Here is an 18,206-nt window from a genome sequence, read left to right as displayed (position 1 = left end):
TGCTACTATTTTGAGAAGAGTTCTTACTAGCTATTTATGCTATTTCATGCAAGGAAAATTTTTATAGGTAGAGAAGCTGTTCAGAGAGTCTTAGAGTAGGGGCCGGCCCCATGGTGTAGTGGTTAAGGGCGCGTGCTCTGCTGCTGGTGGCCCAGCTTCGGATCCCGGGCGTGCACCAACAAACCGCGTGTCAGGCCATGCTGTGGCGGCATCCCACATAAAGTGGAAGAGGATTGGCGGATGTTAGCTCAGGGCCAGTCTTCCTCAGCAAAAGGAGGAGGATTGGCAGGTGTTAGCTCAGGGCCGATCTTCCTCACAAAAAAAATAATAAAATAAATTCATTAAAAAAAAAAAAAAGACAGTCTTAGAGAGTCTTGCATCCTAAAGATGGTACATAATCTCTGCTACATAAATGTCAGCAGTGGTGAGGGCTGGGGGGAAGAGCCGCGGCAAACGTTCCAACTCAAGTAATTAGAAAGCATTTCCGGTATCCTCAGTAAGATTCATAAGATATTAAGAACGTGAGTGAAAAGAAATCAAATGTGACATTTTGAGAATCAGGATGATCAGTTTGCTTCTATCTTGGTATTTTTATTGTGCAAGTACAGTGCTAGATGCCAGTATAATAAAAGTAGCTCCCAGTTGTTAATTGTGCACCACTCCCCATACACTGTATTAAGTTATTTACAAATGTCTCATTTGGTTCTCACAGCGGCCTGTGAAATAGGTGCTAACAACTATGTTGTCCATATGAGGAAATCCAGCCTTGGAGAGGTTGAGGAACTTGCTTCAGGTCACACAGTTAGTTGGAGGCAAAGTCAGTGCGGAAACCGACTTCTGACCCCTTCGCAACCTCTGCTCTTGGCCATAACGCCCAGTCTCTGTGCATGTAGTTTAACTCTTTTATCTGGGTTTTTTTTTTTTTCTTCTTAAAGAAAAGTATGAGGGAATGAAGAAATGGAATAAATGCCAAAGCTTAAAGGAATGAAGGTGGGAGAGATATGGAGATGAATTGGTTGTAAAACAGAAGGCTTAGAGTGCAAGTAGTAAATGTATCCTTCCATTTGTCTGAAGATTATCCTACATACTGTTTTTTCAGTAAGAGATCTAGAGGGGCACCAGGAGATCAGCTGATCTAGTCCCTCCCCTGTAGGCAGGTAAGACCTTTTTTAAGTGATAAAGAAATAGATAAGTAGATTTTTTGTGTGTGTGTGAGGAAGATCAGCCCTGAGCTAACATCTAACGCCAATCCTCCTCTTTTTTTTGCTGAGGAAGACTGGCCCTGGGCTAACATCCGTGTCCATCTTCCTCCACTTTATATGGGACACCGCCACAGCATGGCCTGACAAGCAGTGCCTCGGTACGTGCCTGGGATCTGAACCAGGGCCACCAGCAACAGAGCATGCACACTTACCCGCTACGCCACGGGGCCAGCCCTGATAAGTAGATTTTTTTTATTATAAATGTACATATTCATTTTATAAAATTTAGAAAATGGCGATGTGAAAGTAAGGAAATAATCTTCCCTAATTCCAGCAGCTAGAGTTAAGTACTTTTAATATTTTGGTATATGGTGTATGTACCTTTTCTATATGTTTTTTTTTTCCCCTTTGGGTGCATCCTTAGAACAAAAATGGAACCATATTCTATATTCTGTTTTTTCCTACTTAGAGATCATGAATATTTTTCCATGTCATTAAATATTGTTCTACAGCATTATTTTTAATGGCAGCATAGACTTTCCATCATATGGATAGTTTAACCAGCTCTTTATTGTTGGACATTTAGATTGTTTTGTTTTTCATTTTTATAAATAATTCAATAAACATCATTGTTACTAAATCTTGATTCACATCCATGATTACTTTGTTGTGTAAAAGAAATTTCTAGATGTGGAATTAGTATGTTTTCTAAGAACATACAAAATTTTAAGGCTTTTGATCTGTATCACGAAGTTGCCCTTCAGAAATGTATCAGTTTACATTCTCACCTTCTTTATATGAATGTTAGTTTCTCTTATCCTTGTCAACACTGGAGATCATAATTTTGTTTCATCTTTATCACTTTGATAGAAAATGATTTCTGCTTATTTTAATTTACTTTTGTTTTAATTTACATTTCCCAGTGTTTAATAAGGGTAAACATTTTTTCCCTTACGTTTATCGGTCCTTGGTATTTCTTTGGTGAATCATACAGGGAAAATTTTAAACTAGTTCTAGGGATAGATGCTCTCCTTGTCAGTCAACCTTATGGCCACCTCTAATTTCTCCTGCTCTTATTTTAATCTATTTCTTGTTTGATTTCTGTTGACGGGGAGAATTACATCTGCCTCAGAAGACTGCTTTGTATTCTTGAAATTATTTATTTAATTTTTTTAAAATTTTTATTTATTTATTTTTCCCCCAAAGCCCCAGTAGATAGTTGTATGTCATAGCTGCACATCCTTCTAGTTGCTGTATGTGGGACGCAGCCATGAGGCCGGAGAAGCGGTGCGTCGGTGCGCGCCCGGGATCTGAACCCGGGCCGCCGGCAGCGGAGCGCACGCACTTAACCGCTAAGCCACAGGGCCGACCCTTGAATATATTTATTTAATCTTCATTACCTTTTTAAAAATAATCATAAAAGTAAAAATTGTACTAAAAATATTTTTTTCCAAACAGTACTGACCCCTCCCCCCAAACAGTACTGACACATGTAACCTGGATAGTGAAAGTGCTCTTTTTCCCTGCTCATAATAGTGCTCTTCACAGATTACCATTTTTAACAATTTGGTGTATATCCTTTCAGATACTTTATGTCAATACAAACTTTTTTTAAACTATAAATGAGATCATGCTTTGCATCTTCCCATGTTATTGAACATAAATCTACCTTTCCTTTCTTTAAAAAAATATTTTGCTACCTTTGTTTTCTTTTTCCTGAGGTAATTTAAAGTGAATTGCAATCATCATGCCATTTTGCCTCTAAATACTTCTGTAAATGGCTCTAAAAAATAAGGATGTTTCTTAAATAACACTATCATCTCACTTAACCAAAATAATACTTCCTAATAATCATCTAATTTGTCCACTCTATATTCAGATTACTTCAGTTATCCCAAAAAAGTATTTTATGATTTAGTTTATTCAAACCAAGTTCCTTTTATACTTATCCTTTTCAACAGCTGCACAGAAAGTTATCTGACTAAACTAGTTTAACCAGTCCCCTATAAATGAGCACTTAAGATGTTTACAGTTTTTACCTATTATAAACAATGCTAAAAATAATGTTTTTGTACCTGCCTCTTTGCCTTCTTAGCTGATTATTTCGTTGGGATTACTTTCTAGAAGTGGAATAGTAGGGTCAAGAGGTATGCATGTGTAAAACTTTGATACATTTTGCCAGATTCCTTTCTGGATATGTTGTGCTAATTAAAGTTTTATTGGTTGTATATGGAGAGTGCACCTTTCCTCATATTCTTGCCAGCCCCAGGCATTATCAGAAAAACATCACATTGTTTTGTTTTGTTTTGTTTTTTTAGTGAGGCTAAGCATCTGTTCTGATTTATTTGGCCATTTGAATTTTGGAGACCATTAATCCATTTCTTAACATTCTCTTTTTCCAATTAAGCAAACATTCCTTTATTTTGTCTTACTGGACCTGCCTTCCCTCTACCTGATTTGGGCTTCCTTTAGTTTCTCCACTTTGTTTTTTCAAGCGTGGGAAACAGATTTGGGCATGACATTTTACCAGAGCCTCACTAGCGTGTGTTACCATGTAGTGGTATTGGGGAGGGCAGTTTTGTCATTTTTTAGTAATTAAAAATTGAAAATTTCATTACACTTTGTTTTCCAGATAGTTTTGATATGTAACGCATAAGGATACATTGATCTAGAAAATGAAAAATGCGCAGTGGTTTTTAAGCTTGTAGTAGTGTTTCATTTTCTTCATCTGTATAATGGTGATATAATTACAGTACCTACCTCAAAGGATTGTTATGAGGATTTAAATGAGTTAGTGCATATAAAGTGCTTAGGCTAGTGCCTGGTAGTTAGTAGGTCCTCAATAAGTGCTAACTGTTCATCTTTTTAATTTTTATTTATTTATTTATTTTTTCCCCCAAAGCCCCAGTAGATAGTTGTATGTCATAGTTGCACATCCTTCTAGTTGCTGTATGTGGGACACAACCTCAGCGTGGCTGGAGAAGCGGTGCGTCGGTGTGTGCCCAGGATCCAAACCCGGGCCGCCAGCAGCAGAGCACGAGCACTTAACCGCTAAGCCACGGGGCCAGCCCCTAACTGTTCATCTTAATCATGGGAGTACAGTCTTTTCTTAGGCTATAGCTTTATGGCCACAGTATTTTTTCCCTCTTCTTGAAAGGGTTATGTAAATAAATACTAGAACTGTCCTTACAGTTAGTTTGAAGACTTGAAATGCACATATAAAAAGTACATGCCAAGAAAATATTAGGATGTCATTTTTTATTCAGTTATTCATTCAACAGCTAGAGTCTACCATTTGCCACGACCAAGCACACCAAGGTGAATAGTTCTCAGTCCCTGCCTCAGGGAGCTCCTAGTAAGGTGTGGAGATAGGTACACCACCTTTAAAGCATAAAGCATTGTTTAAGTGTTTTTACATGAAAGCAACCTCTCAAAGTGTTTCATTTTGGGTTGGCAAATAAACAGTGCTAGTCTTACTAATATTCAGAGAAACACAAAGCAATCTTTTATTTTCTGAGCCTCAATTTTTCCATCTAATTGGTGATAATTACTAAACCTTCACGAGAATGCATTGTAACATTTGTAAGTTCTTACATCTGGTAAAATGGTTTCGAGACTCTTAGGCGTTGCCTGTACATCTTATAGTTGGTGTGTTGTGATAAGGAAAAGTTTGGTTACTTTGCTTGTGTTAACAAAGGTCAGTTTGTTGAGGATACGTAGTTATTGAAGTTAGCACATACGTACTCCACATTTTGTTTGCTTGTCAGCATTTAGATTTGGAAATTGTGTTGTAATTAGATGTTCTGCCATGTGACTTAGGAATCATTTCTCTGGGACTAAAATATATGTAGAATACTTTTTATAGCCCAGGTGATGTGTTGGATGCTAGAGCAACAGGACAAGGTCTCTGCTCTCAAGCAGCTTACAGTGTAGTGAAACCAGACTCCCAGTTCAGTATGACAAGTGTTGTAGCAGTGATATGAGTGATACTGAGAGAGGAGTGATTAATTCTTCGCGGGAATCTCTGTTTTCAGAGGAGTTGTTTCCAGACCCATACTAAATAGAGCATTGGGGCATTTGGTTAGGGACAGTTTCACTACCTAAGAGGCTGTTTATTTAGAGGTTTTTTAATATGAAAGGATCAGACTATTTTATATGAAATAAAGAGGGTTACTTGGATTGTGGTTCTAATTTTATTTTAAATGTTTCCTTACTTCAGAGTTTACTTTAAATTTTAATAGTATTTTAAATTATAAAAGTAATATATGCTTATAAAATATTCACACAGTTCAAAAGTGTATCGGATAAAAATGAATGGATCTCCACTCTCCCTGGGTAACTCCTGTTAGTTTAAACAATTACTTGTAAATAAACTTGGATTTTAAGTACTTCATATTCTAAGCATTTACTCTGTTTAAAGGGGAAAAATAAATTTCCCTTTTTAGGGAAGTACTCCAGAGCAGTGGAGGTTGTCTAGGAACTGTGAAGTGGAAGGTAACTGTCGTGGGTTTCAGGAAGTACATTGATCAGTTAGATTGCTGTGTCCTATAGGGCTTTTTAAGGATTTATTGACACACTTCATCAAGGTATTTGAGAGAGTATTCAGGGAAACCTAAGAAATTCTGCAGTTCTTTTCCCTTCCTTATAAATTCATGCCTGGTCAGAAATTACAGCTTGAGTGGGATGTCCCTTCACAGAACTCAAATGCACACCATCTATCATGTTACTTAGTGTGGCAGTAATGTAAAATGTTAAGGATTTTTTTCTTTTTGTTTCTTTCTGTGAGGGGACTCACCCAACGTATTTTATCATATGTCTCTTCATCTCTCCCTTATTTCAGCTTCCACTTACTCTCCCAATTCCCCACATCATTCTCTTAAGAGAAAAAAATAAGTTTTGTCCACTGAGTCCTCTTTCTTATTTGATTTAATATGTCTTGGGTTGAATGTTTCTCACAAAAACACTTTGCATTCAGAATTAGCCTATCAAACCGTTTCCTCTACAGACCCCTCCGTAGATTGCACGCCTTCTACTGTGGTGCCCTCGGAGGTGTGAAAACCCAAGTCTGCTTTTGGCTTAGCCATCATGATTTTAGAATATAAGTCCCCATGCTCTGCTTTGAAAAGTCATCCTGGTGGTTATTTTGTACCATTAAAAAAAATTCTACTTTAGGTCCACAGAACCAACCAACACACTGGGATAGAGCTCCTTACACTGTTCCATTTAAAACCGCAGTCCTCAGAATAGCACATCCATTTATCTAAATCTGGGAATGCATAAATGCACACACCTGTATATATGCATACATACATGGATATATAACAGTCCTAGTTGGACACACACTGGAAATGACAGCAACTCATCCATATGGTTGGTGTTAAGGAATTTGTAACCTGCAGTCCTCTTTCTTACGGGTAACGCCATTCTGCTTGGGGAATATAGAACAAGCCCAAACAGTAATACTGACAGAATTCGGAATTATGATACAGTGGAGCCTTCACGTAATTCTTTGTTGAAGAAGTTAGGGCCTAAATGTTAAGGCTTATTGTTATTCTGAGTTGATAATCTCTGCCTTGCTTTAATAATTTTTCCTCATGCCTGGGTAGCCTGCGAGTTGCACAATAATCACTCACACAGCTTTGTAATCAATGCCCAAAGTAATAGGATTCCTCTGGCCACCGGCAATTAATAAATTTGTGTCTTTTTTAAAACACTAGCAAGTCGGGCCTGAAATACGACTGACTGGCTCTCCTCATTTGCATATTTATTGCAGTGGAAAAATTCTTACCAGATGATTGATGCTGAGCCTGCCTCTTGAATTCCAAGCAGCACATTATTATGAAATGAAAAATGCCGGCCATACAGTTGATTAAAGTTGAAGACAGTGGAATCGGTGTTTTTTAAGATTGTGGGAGAATTAAAGGCATATTTTAATAGATGTTGACAAGAAGTGAACTAACAAAAGCAAAGCAAAGGATTTGCTTGAAAAGATTTAATCAAACGTCTTTCTTGGGGGATTAATTGCCAGGGATGACTAGTGCAAGTGGCAGGCTTGTGTGGATTTGAATGAAAAGTATTGTTCTCAGGCCAATATATCGTGTGTCATTTTGACCTATAGTTTAGCTCTAGCTCTAGAGTTACTTTTGAAGGAGAAAAAAAATGCTCTTGTATCCTGTACATTCTAGTTCAATATATTTATCTGGGGTAATAGGAATGTGGGAGTTTATGTATCCATGTACATAAATAATTGTATGTTTGCATATTTATTTTAGAAATAACTGTATAGATATTTAAAAACTGATAAGGTAAGCTTTATTTTACATTGTGCATTTACTCTTCCATTCTCCCTCCATCCCTTGCCAGAAGTTTTACTTATTGGTTTATAATCTAATTAATGAACTGTGTGCCCATTCCAAACTTATTCTCTGCCTACAATTTTGTTTATGTGGAACAACCTAGATGAATCAGGGAAAAAAATAAAGCTGTTAGGTGAAAATGGTTTTTAGATTGGTGACATTTTATATATGGAATGCTTGCATATGGGTAGCATGTAAATGAATACTTAATACAGGAATCTGTGAATAACTAGTTCAATCCTAGCTCTGTAGATGAGTACAAGCAGAGTTTAAGACTTACAACATGTGAAAGATGATTTTTTGCTATTTCTGTAGCATTTTTAAATTCGCAAAATACCTTAATATATAAAAACATTTATTATTTTTCGCCTTAATTCTGTGAGATAAACAAGCAAAGGATTATCTACATTTTATAGATGAGGAAATTGAGACCCAAAGAGATTAAATTGGTCCACTCAGTATAAAATGCCTGGTTAGTGATAGTGTCAGTTAGAATGCAGGCTTCTGACCCTTAGTAAAGTACTCTTTTCCCTTTATTCTCTACTTGGAAAATTTTCCTAAAGCTGGTGCCCAGATGCTTAGGATGAATCTTGGTACTATGGTGAGGCATATGTCCTTTTTAATCTCCTCTTAAGAGAAAGGCCTCTGGAAATGGACCATGTAGGACAAAATAAGCATATATACCTTGGCAGTCTCTCCATTTGTTTTGTGGCCACGTGCCAAGAGGGAGACACAAGAAAGTATGTGCATCTCTGCTGCTTTTAACTCTGACAGTAATTGGGAGAAAAATTGGAGGTGAATTATAAACTGTAGATTCCATTCTCTTTATTATTCAGAGCGTTGGACAAATAGAATTCAGCCCTGTGTGAATGATAAAGAGGGATTTTTTTTTTTTTTTTTTTTTGGTGAGGAAGATCAGCCCTGAGCTAACATCCGTGCTAATCCTCCTCTGTTTGCTGAGGAAGACCAGCTCTGAGCTAACATCTATTGCCAATCCTCCTCCTTTTTTTTTTCCTCCCCCAAAGCCCCAGTAAGTTGTATGTCATAGTTGCACATCCTTCTAGTTGCTGCATGTGGGATGTGGCCTCAGCATGGCTGGAGAAGCGGTGCGTCAGTGCGCGCCCGGGATCCGAACCTGGGCTGCCAGTAGCAGAGCACGCGCACTTAACCGCTAAGCCACAGGGCCGGCCCAAGAGGGATTTTTTTATTTTGTTTTGTTTTTCGGCTGAGAAGAATTCACTATTGGATTTGAGCCCCAGGGAGGGAGCCTTTCCTCACTCTTGTCAGCTGTGGCTTTGAGGAGGCCTACCACATCCAGCAAAGGACTGCACATTGTCTCTTCAGGCTGCACATAAAATCTTACTAGAAGGCCCTAATATTGCAAAGAAATAGGAAGTGGGTTCCGTCTTCTAAATCTCTTTACGGAAAGTTGTCCATGTATTGGCCACTAGTGACTTTACTTTGATAAACATTTTTTTTTTTTGGTGGTTAGAAGCACAGAATTACAGATTTCATCTCTGGTGGGTCTCCTGACACTTTGATGCATGGTGGTGCTCTCCCTGAATGGAGCTTAAATACTTCAGGGCTACTTTCTGACTGGGTGAAGGGGTGTATAAAATGAGAACATATGAGAGAGTATTAACAGAAAGGCGCACTTTGATTTACTGATATTGGCTCTCTGCTTTCTTGTTGGATTGATATGCTGTCTAATATATCTGCAATGGATTTTTTAAAACTGACTTGAACAAAATAAAAGGGCTTATATGGCTACTTGAAAGGGCCCTTAAAAGTAGTAGTCATCTCGTTGGATGTTTTCACAATTCTTGGTTATGCTACACGTTAGAGTCAAATTATGACTTGCTTGTTGGGGGCAAGAAGCTATAAACTTTATGGGCTGCTGTGCAGCTTCTTCCCTGTGTGGTTCTTGATTTCATATTTCAGATCATGGACACATGATACCTGGAGGGAGTCCAGGACAGACACTTGCTTTTCCTGTTCCTTTTAATTTTTTACTGTGGTAAAAAACACATAACATAAATTTCCCATCCTAACCATTTCTAAGTGTATAGTTCAAAAGTGTCAAGTATATTCACATTGTTGTGCAACCAATCTCCAGAACTTTTTCATCTTGCAAAACTGAAACTCTATGCCCATTAAACAACAACTCTCTTTTTCTTCCTCCCCCAACCCCTGGCAACCACCATTCTACTTTGTATCTCTATGAATTGGACTACTGTAGGTACCTCGTGTAAGTGGAATGATACAGTATTTGTCTTTTTGTGACTGGCTTATTTCACTTAGCATAATGTCCTCAGGGGGCATCCATGTTGCAGCACGTGTCAGAATTTCCTCCCTTTTTGAGGCTGAACAATATTCCATTTGTTTTTGTTGTTGTTGTTCTTTTTGACTAGAGTCCAGATTGAAGGATTATAGGTGATTTCTTCTATATAGAGATGACTGGGATGGTAGAATTATTTACTATACTCTGGTCTTAGGATTTTTTTAAGCATGTTTTTTAATTGTGGTAAAATAGACATGACATAAATTTTACCACTTGAACCATTTTTAAGTGTACTGATCTCAGTATCATTAAGATACTGATATTTTTAAGATACTGATCTCAGTATCATTAAGTACATTCACATTATTATGCAACCATCACCAGTGTCCCTCTCCAGAACTTTTTCATCATTCAAACTGAAACTCTATATCCATTAAACAGTAAGACCCCATTCTCCCCTCTCCCCAACCCCTGGTAACCAGTATTCTATTTTCTGTTTCTGTGAATTTGACTATTTTAGGTACCTTATATCAGTGTAATTATACAATATTTGTCCTTTTGCAACTGGCTGGCTTATTTCACTTAGCCTTATATTTTCAAGGTTTGGTCTTAAGAAGTTTGAAGATTACTTTGCTAATGCAAAATTGATTTGTGGTTTCACTTTGGAAAACACGGGCTCTGTCTCTTAAGATGTAGCCATTTCTAGAAAAGGAGGTAAAAACAATGGTTAAGACTTACGTAGAATTTGGATGAGATGGGATTTCTGCATTTTCATGGGCTTCCTTCCAGGTATTAGTATCTTTTCTATTTTCTTAGGGTTCTTGCTACAACATATACTTTCAGAACCTTGGCTATTGTGGGATACCTGTTTGCAATCTTCAGCTCTTTTCACAGATTATCATTTGTGGTAACCTAAAATTTGTAGGTGTCATTTGTATTTTTTGCTGTCCTCATTTCTTTAAAAATTTTCCATACATTTACATAATTTTGCATTGTTCTCCTGACACACTTAGCATATTTCGACTGAATAGTTCTTGCCTTTAAAATTGTTATATCTTTATTCTTTTTTTTCTTCTTGCCTGCTTTTCATCTTGTTTATATTTAATCCATTTCCCAAAAGCTGACAGACAGAATAATAATTCTGTATTACTTTTTTCTTCTTCATGAGAAGTAACTTTTCATCTCCATATTTGGTGGAAAGTTTTTTTGTTTTTGTTTAAGATTCAGAGCAACAAGTTGAGAATCTTGATTTGGAGCACAAGGCATTTTGGATTTTTTAGGTAATATTTACGTATTGCAGATCCTCCCAAGTGGTATGGATATGTACTGATTACGAAAGGATTGGAGTATAGAATTTAGGAAAGATGTGATCAAGGGTCTTATATTATTTTAAACAAGGAAGTTGTATTTATATCGCTTATATGCAGATTGTTGAAGGAATGCAAGGTAGTTATTGGGTCATTGAGTTCCTTCTGACCAATCTGAGACAGCTTTCTCAGGTAGGTTAGCTCTTAGCCTTATGTTGAGGTATAATCCTCTAGTACAATATACATAGAGAGCTTGTCCGACTCGTGTATTGGTGTCCCATTGATGAAACAGGTTGGGATGTAAAATAGTGAGGAGGCCACTTATGTTGCGCAGATAGAAGCAGAAAAGATAGAATAAGACTCATAAAACACAGACTTCAGACTTAAACTGAAGTCTGTGTGGGCTGAAGTTAGTGTGGAATATAAAATAAAAATGAAGGTAGGGGTAGCTAAATGAAAGTAGGGATGGATGCTTGTGTGAAGATTACAATGACTTAAGAGAGAGAGGGAAGGAGTGATAGAAGCATGGCCACAGATAAATGGACAACAGTTAGTAATAATAAGAATGGAAAATACAAGATTTAGCAACCAATTAAATATATAGAATAAGGGCACCAGAATGTCAGTGATCTCCTATGGAAACATTAAACAGAGAAGAGAAAGACAAGGGAGAAATGTTAGGGAGAAAGAAAAGAGTTCCGTTTCTGATGTGGTTATGTTTGAAGGAGTGGTGGAGCATCCATGTGAAGATTTTCTTGCAATTGCTGAAAATGTAAAAGTTTGATTATAGGAGAGATGTCTGAGTGCTGTCAACACATTACTAGTGATTATCAGTGTCTGGTTAGCCCCTTTCGTAGGATTATGCTGATAAAGAAGGTAAGAGTTCAGTTCTCAGAGGGCCGGTGTTTATTCTGAAAGTTCTTAGCCATAGACTGTAAACTTAATCCTGACTGCTTTATTACAAGTACATCCTGTTGGCTATGAGGAGAACCAGGTGAGACCATATTCTTGACATGCAAATTTTTAATACACAGTTCAGCACTGCAAACAGTAAGTCGTTAACTTGGGTTTTCATACGTGAATAGGAACTTTCCATAAGGATATTTATTGAAAGATTGAATGAATGAGATGGCAGCTCAAACCAGAGGAAAATGAGATCTCCTGGGAGATCTTAGGACTAAGTTGTGCTCTTTAGAAGAGAAGGAATTGCTTAAGGAGTTGATTGATAGAGGGATAAATCCAAGAAGTTGGTGGGTTACCTGTAAAGAAAATACCTGAGAAACTAACACCAAAGGAAAAAAATGATTGGTTATGACAGGCAGGGAAGGATTTTGTCAATTTTATTAAATTTAAGAACTCAGAATTTATTGCAGACAGTTTTCTAAGCACCTTACACATGTGATCTTGCTCGTCCCTCACAGCAACCATATGAAGTAGTCACTGTTAGTATTTCCTTTCAGGAATTCTGTATTTCGGAGAGTTCTTAGTCCCTATGTACCCTGTGCCTGCCACTCCAGCCAGAACTGCTCAGGATTCAGGAGTGAAAGGCATTGCCTACTTTGGAGAATTGTAGATAGTTAATTGTTCCTTCTGTGCTTTATTTCCCAGGTCACAAGGCACTTAAAGCATTGTTGAGGTCGTTGGTAGATCTTCAGGAAGAGTTGCTTTTCCAGTACCCAGACACTAGATATCTAGTAGATGGGACAAAGCCCAAAGTGGAAAGGTAAGGAAGGAATGGAACTACGGACTCCCTAATTTTCTTTCTTTCTTTTTTTTTTTTTTTTTTGTGAGGAAGATTAGCCCTGAGCTAACATCCGATGCCAAGCCTCCTCTTTTTACTGAGGAAGATTGGCCCCTGGGCTAACATCCATGCCCACCTTCCTCTGCTTTATATGAGACGCTGCCACAGCATGGCTTGACAAGCAGTGCCTTGGCGCTCGCCCGGGATCTGAAACCGCGAACCCCGGGCCGCTGAAGCGGAGTGCGTGCACTTAACCACTGTGCCACTGGGCCGGCCCCCCCGATTGTCTTTTCATTTGAATAGTTTCCCATCATTTATGAAAGAGAAAGCCAAATCCTTCCAGGGAGGTATCAGACTTAATGTTAGTCTGATAGAAATAGAAAGAGTAAATAGTAAAATAGAAAGAGCCTCTTACGTTTAATTGGTGGCGAGGATGGCACATAAATTGGGAATTAGGTTTTGGATTTTTATACTTATGCCTAGTTCTCTTTCTGGGCTTCAGCAAAAGACTTGCCTTCTCTTTAGATCTGTTGAAATTAGTAGATTAAAGTATATTTTTAGTATTAATGCTTAATTAATGTTTATGAAGTGCTTTGTGCCCATACCCTGGAATCACTGGTCACAACCATCACCTTTTCAGTGAGGGAAGAAGCAGTTACTTTGAAGGGTGGAAAGATTTCATAAAACATCAGAGTAAACCTTTTTCTTTACTGAAATTATCACCTTGGATGAAGAATTCCCCACCCCCATCCCTTTGTTTGAGCCTGCTGTATACGATTACTTGCTTGCTATTTTCCCTTGGGCTTATCCTTTGCTCCCTTCTTTTCTACTGAATCAGTTGGAGGGATAAACAGTAAGCTGACATTTATTGAGGACCTACTGTGTGATGGAGTCGGTAGTCCAGTGAGTGCAGTTGGTTGTATAGCTGGAAGCTGTATTACTTTCTCATGTCAGTTGCATATGTTGCAGTTTAACACAGATTCTGTTGCTTACCCCTTTGAGTCTTCTTCCTACTCAGCTTCTCTTCATTTGGTTCGACTAATATTATTCAGCTTTCCTGAACAATTGGTTACAAGGAGACACATCTCCCTTATTGATTTGGGGATTAATGTCATAAAAGTATGATTATGTGTTTAATGTTTAAAGACCCTCTTGTAACAGTACAGGCCTGGTTCATATGCATTTCTAATAATGTTTTTACAACCTCATTTATTTTTATGGTTTGCTTACCTTTTAAAAAATATTTTGAAACCAGTTATTTTTATATTTATTTGAAAAGTTACATAAGTTTTTGATTGACCTCGTGAACATTCTTTTCAAACCAAAAAAGCCATCCTCACGTCTGTGGTATTATTTAAAATGTAGACAGAATAAGAAATGCCTAAATACTCTCAACTTCATGTGAGCCTCGCTTTTTATTTAGCTAATGTTTATTTACATTGGACTTAATGTTCTTATTGGTTTTCTAGTGAGGAGGAGATTTCCAGTGAAGATGAAGAGCTAGTAGAAGAGAAGAAGAAGCAGAGAAGGGCCCCACCAAAGAGGAAGCTGGAGATGGATGACTATCCCAGCTTCATGGCAAAGCGCTTTGCTGACTTCACAGTCTATAGAAACCGCACACTTCAGAAGTGGCACGATAAAACTAAGCTGGCTTCTGGAAAACTGGGGAAGGCAAGTGTGTGTGTGTGTGTGTGTTTGTGTGTGTATGTGTAAGATATAGATTGTGGCAACCTGAAGCAGTTATAAGAAATTGAAACTGTAGCTTGTTTATATGGATGATGTCATGATATAATGGTAATCAGTCATTTCTGTAGAAAAATTTACTGAACTCCTCCCATTGGGGTTTATACCATTCAGACTTAGGATTTTAACTATGTTAGAAAGAATATTTTATTCTGGAAATTGTGGCCTTGTAAGTATTCAAGTGTTGGAAATAACAAATTACTTTAAAGAAATGGATCTTAAAACAATTATTATTAAAGGAGCAGAAGTTAATCTCTGGGTATAGGAAAGTAATATGACCTGCTTAAAACTAATTTTTTTTTTTCTGAGAACAATTACAGCCATTCACAAATGCAGTCTTTAACAGAAAGTCCCTCCTGAAAGGAGAATTGTCTTTTTCTCTGCTGACACAGAAAGATAGAGAAACCAATGTAGCTGCCTTCAGTACAGACTTTCTGCATTATCTGACACTGGTTAATGTTGTTGCAGGGTTTTGGTGCCTTTGAACGCTCAATCTTGACTCAGATCGATCATATTCTGATGGACAAAGAAAGATTACTTCGAAGGACACAGACCAAGCGCTCTGTCTACCGAGTTCTCGGCAAACCTGAACCGACAGCACAGCCTGTCCCAGAGAATTTGCCAGGACAACCGGTAAGAACTCTGTGTTGTAGGGTGATTATGGGGAGCAGTTTCTATGAGGCTAATTAACTGAAGAATCAGATCACCTACTTGTGGGTATTACTCTTGGTATAAGGAGTTAGTGAAAGAAAGGAAAAAAATACTACGTACTTTACTAGATTGTGGAGAAACTGGGAGTATGTAGGAGGAGAAAGTTTATAAAGAATGGAGCTATTAACTTGTGTGTAGTCTTCTCTAATTTTGAGTTTGATATGAGTCTGGTGATGGAAGCATTCATAATCCAATTTTTTAAATTCAGTTTTAAAGCTGCTTCTTTAGAAATGTCAGTATTGAAGCAAGTATGTACTTTAGGCTTTATGTTGGATGTTTAAATACTCCAGAAAGGGATCCAAAATTGGAATAGTCAAATTTTTTTGTTTAAAGGAAACTCTTTTATTTATGGAAGAAATATGTACTTAATAATTTTTTTAAGTTCAGAAGAATTTAAAATGAAAAGTAAAATTCCCCTTAGTCTGAAAATTCCACTCCTCACATTCAACCAATCTTCATAGTTGTAACAAGCTTTCAGGTATTTTCTATTCTTATAACTATATATATATATATATATATTTGCATATAACACATATAAAAATATGGTTGTCTCTTTTTTTTTTGTCTAAATAGGATGGATAAGTATGTGTATGTATAACTATATAAAATATTGTAACTTACTTTTATATATATATATATATATATAAACTATATATAAAATCTTGCAACTTACTTTTTAAATTTAATATATCCTAGACACCTTTCCATATCATTACATAGAGATCTGCCTCATTTTTCCTATTGGCTACAGAGTATTTCATTGTATGGATGTGTACTATAATTTATTCAAACAATGGATATTTATGTTGTCTCCAGTTTTAGAAACAGTGCTACAGGAAGTATTCCTGAGCATTTATATTTGTGTATTTGTGTGAACATATGGATAGATTTCTTGAAGTGGAAATGTTAAATCAAAGAGAAGACACATTTTAAATCCTGATAGATGTTGCCAAACTGCCTCCAAAAAGGCTGCATTAATTTCCTGTCCCACCAGCTGTGTTTTCCAATACTGAGTGTTGCCAATATTAGAGGTGAAAAATGATGTCTTCTAATTTTAATTTGCATGTATTTAATTAGAATGAGGTTAAACGTATTTTCATATGATTACTGACTGTTTGTGGTTCTTTTTCTGTCAAGTGCCTGTTAATGTTTTTGCCCATTTTTTGATTGGACTATTTTTGTTCTTTGATTTTGAGAGCTCTTTATGTCTTAAGGAAAACAGTGCTTTGACTGTTATACACATTATTTATAGTAGCTACATTACTTTGATAACCCCATTGGGTTCACTCATTCCTTTCTTCTCCCTTGATATAGGAGATCCTTCCTGAAGCCCCTGCCAATGCCCACCTGAAGGACTTGGATGAAGAAATCTTTGATGATGATGACTTTTACCACCAGGTGTGATTTTTACACTCTTTTGTTACGAATTAGGCTTTAGCATTTTAAAACAGCTAATAGAATTCTCTGACCAGAAGGTAGCTTAATTTGGAAGGAGGATAGAGTCAGACAGGGAGTTAGAACTCCTGTGTTCACAATTGCCTTACTGTGTAGTTCTGCATCTGTTGCTTTTCTTCTGTCTTATATTTTTCCTTTTGAAATGAAAACAGCCCGTGGCTACTTTGTTAGTTGCTACAGAGTGTAAATTATCTGTGAAACAGTTTCGACTTCTTTGTGTCAGGTGGTTTATTCTTTCTCAGCCATTTTTGATGATGTTAATGGAGGACTTTTTGTTAGTTATTTGGTTTCTTGTCCTATTACTATAAGATTGGGATATGGAGCTCAAGGACTGGGATCCCAGAGTTCTTGAATTGCACTTCTAGTTCTATTACCTATTAAGTCTCTTGTCTTTAATGTTTTTTTGTGCCTGTTCAAATCAGTTAAGTATGTCTGATTGTCTGCTACTGTTGATTATAATAATAGTGTAGTGCTTTGAAGACAGAAAGAATTGGTAGAAGTTGAAATATGGCCCAGTTCTCAATATCTCTTCACAAAACATCCCCCACTTCTTTCCCTGACATTATTATCTGCTGGCATGCTGCTCTTTTTAATGATTCAGGTGACTGTTAAGGTAGACTAAACATTTGGGCTATTCTAAAGAACTAAAATAATTTCCTGTAATCCTGGGTCTCCTGATAAGTCATACTTAATGAAATGTACTTTAGGATGTACCCTTTCTAGCTCTGGAGAATCGAGGGTGCTGTTCAGCAGTGATATACCAGTTTTTGTTGAGCCATTATTTATCAAGATAATTTTTTATCTCTGCTGAATTTTTAGTGTGTTAACTTTTGGTAAAGAATTTGCGACTGCTTGTGAAGGTTTAGCCATGACAGCTATATTATGTATATGGAATATGAAGGAAGGAACTTAGGAAAATTACACTGTGAAGCCAGGAGTACAAGTGATTCTATATAGGGGATACCTCTATAGGCTTTGCCCTAAAAAAAGAAAGAGACTTTCTATTAATATTTCTATTCACTCTATAACGTTCAATAAAATTATTGCCGTAAGTCTTAAAAGTAACAGTGAGAGGGTATAGGAAAGAGGATTGGTGTGGCCTCAGGTATTCCTAGTCAGAGGTCCTGATTCTTTTTTCCTTTTCTTCTCTTATTATATCCATTTGTCAGAAGAGTTGGGAACTCTATTTTGTTCTAGAGTGTCTAAGGAAGTACCTGATATGGGATATTAATGTTATATAATTGTGTGAGATCATGGGAGACAATCAAAAATGTTTCAGTCTTTATTAATTGAAATGTACATTGTTCGATGGAAAGTGCATCATAAATTAAATAGCCTTAATAAAATAAACTGAAATTACTGGGGAGAAGTTGCTTCCACTGGCAATCCTTAGTCTAAAAGATTATTATT

The 18,206-nt window shown here is 37.0% G+C and overlaps 1 protein-coding gene across 2 annotated transcripts in view; it reads left to right on the top strand.

Annotated features, from left to right (window-relative positions):
- AATF (apoptosis antagonizing transcription factor) overlaps nucleotides 1-18,206 on the top strand; it is a 98,658-nt gene that overhangs the window by 21,454 nt on the left and 58,998 nt on the right. For both annotated transcript variants that reach the window (XM_004434829.2, XM_087440857.1), the window contains exons 5-8: nucleotides 12,755-12,869; nucleotides 14,357-14,558; nucleotides 15,099-15,263; nucleotides 16,656-16,739. In XM_004434829.2, coding sequence (XP_004434886.1) covers nucleotides 12,755-12,869; nucleotides 14,357-14,558; nucleotides 15,099-15,263; nucleotides 16,656-16,739 — 566 coding nt within the window. The remainder of the gene's footprint in view (nucleotides 1-12,754; nucleotides 12,870-14,356; nucleotides 14,559-15,098; nucleotides 15,264-16,655; nucleotides 16,740-18,206) is intronic.

This window comes from Ceratotherium simum, chromosome 16 (assembly GCF_057802395.1).
Source record: "Ceratotherium simum simum isolate JZ-2026a chromosome 16, ASM5780239v1, whole genome shotgun sequence".
Lineage (NCBI taxonomy): Eukaryota > Metazoa > Chordata > Mammalia > Perissodactyla > Rhinocerotidae > Ceratotherium > Ceratotherium simum.
The sequence above is the reverse complement of the archived record's forward strand: the minus strand, read 5'-3'. Positions and strand labels throughout refer to the sequence as shown.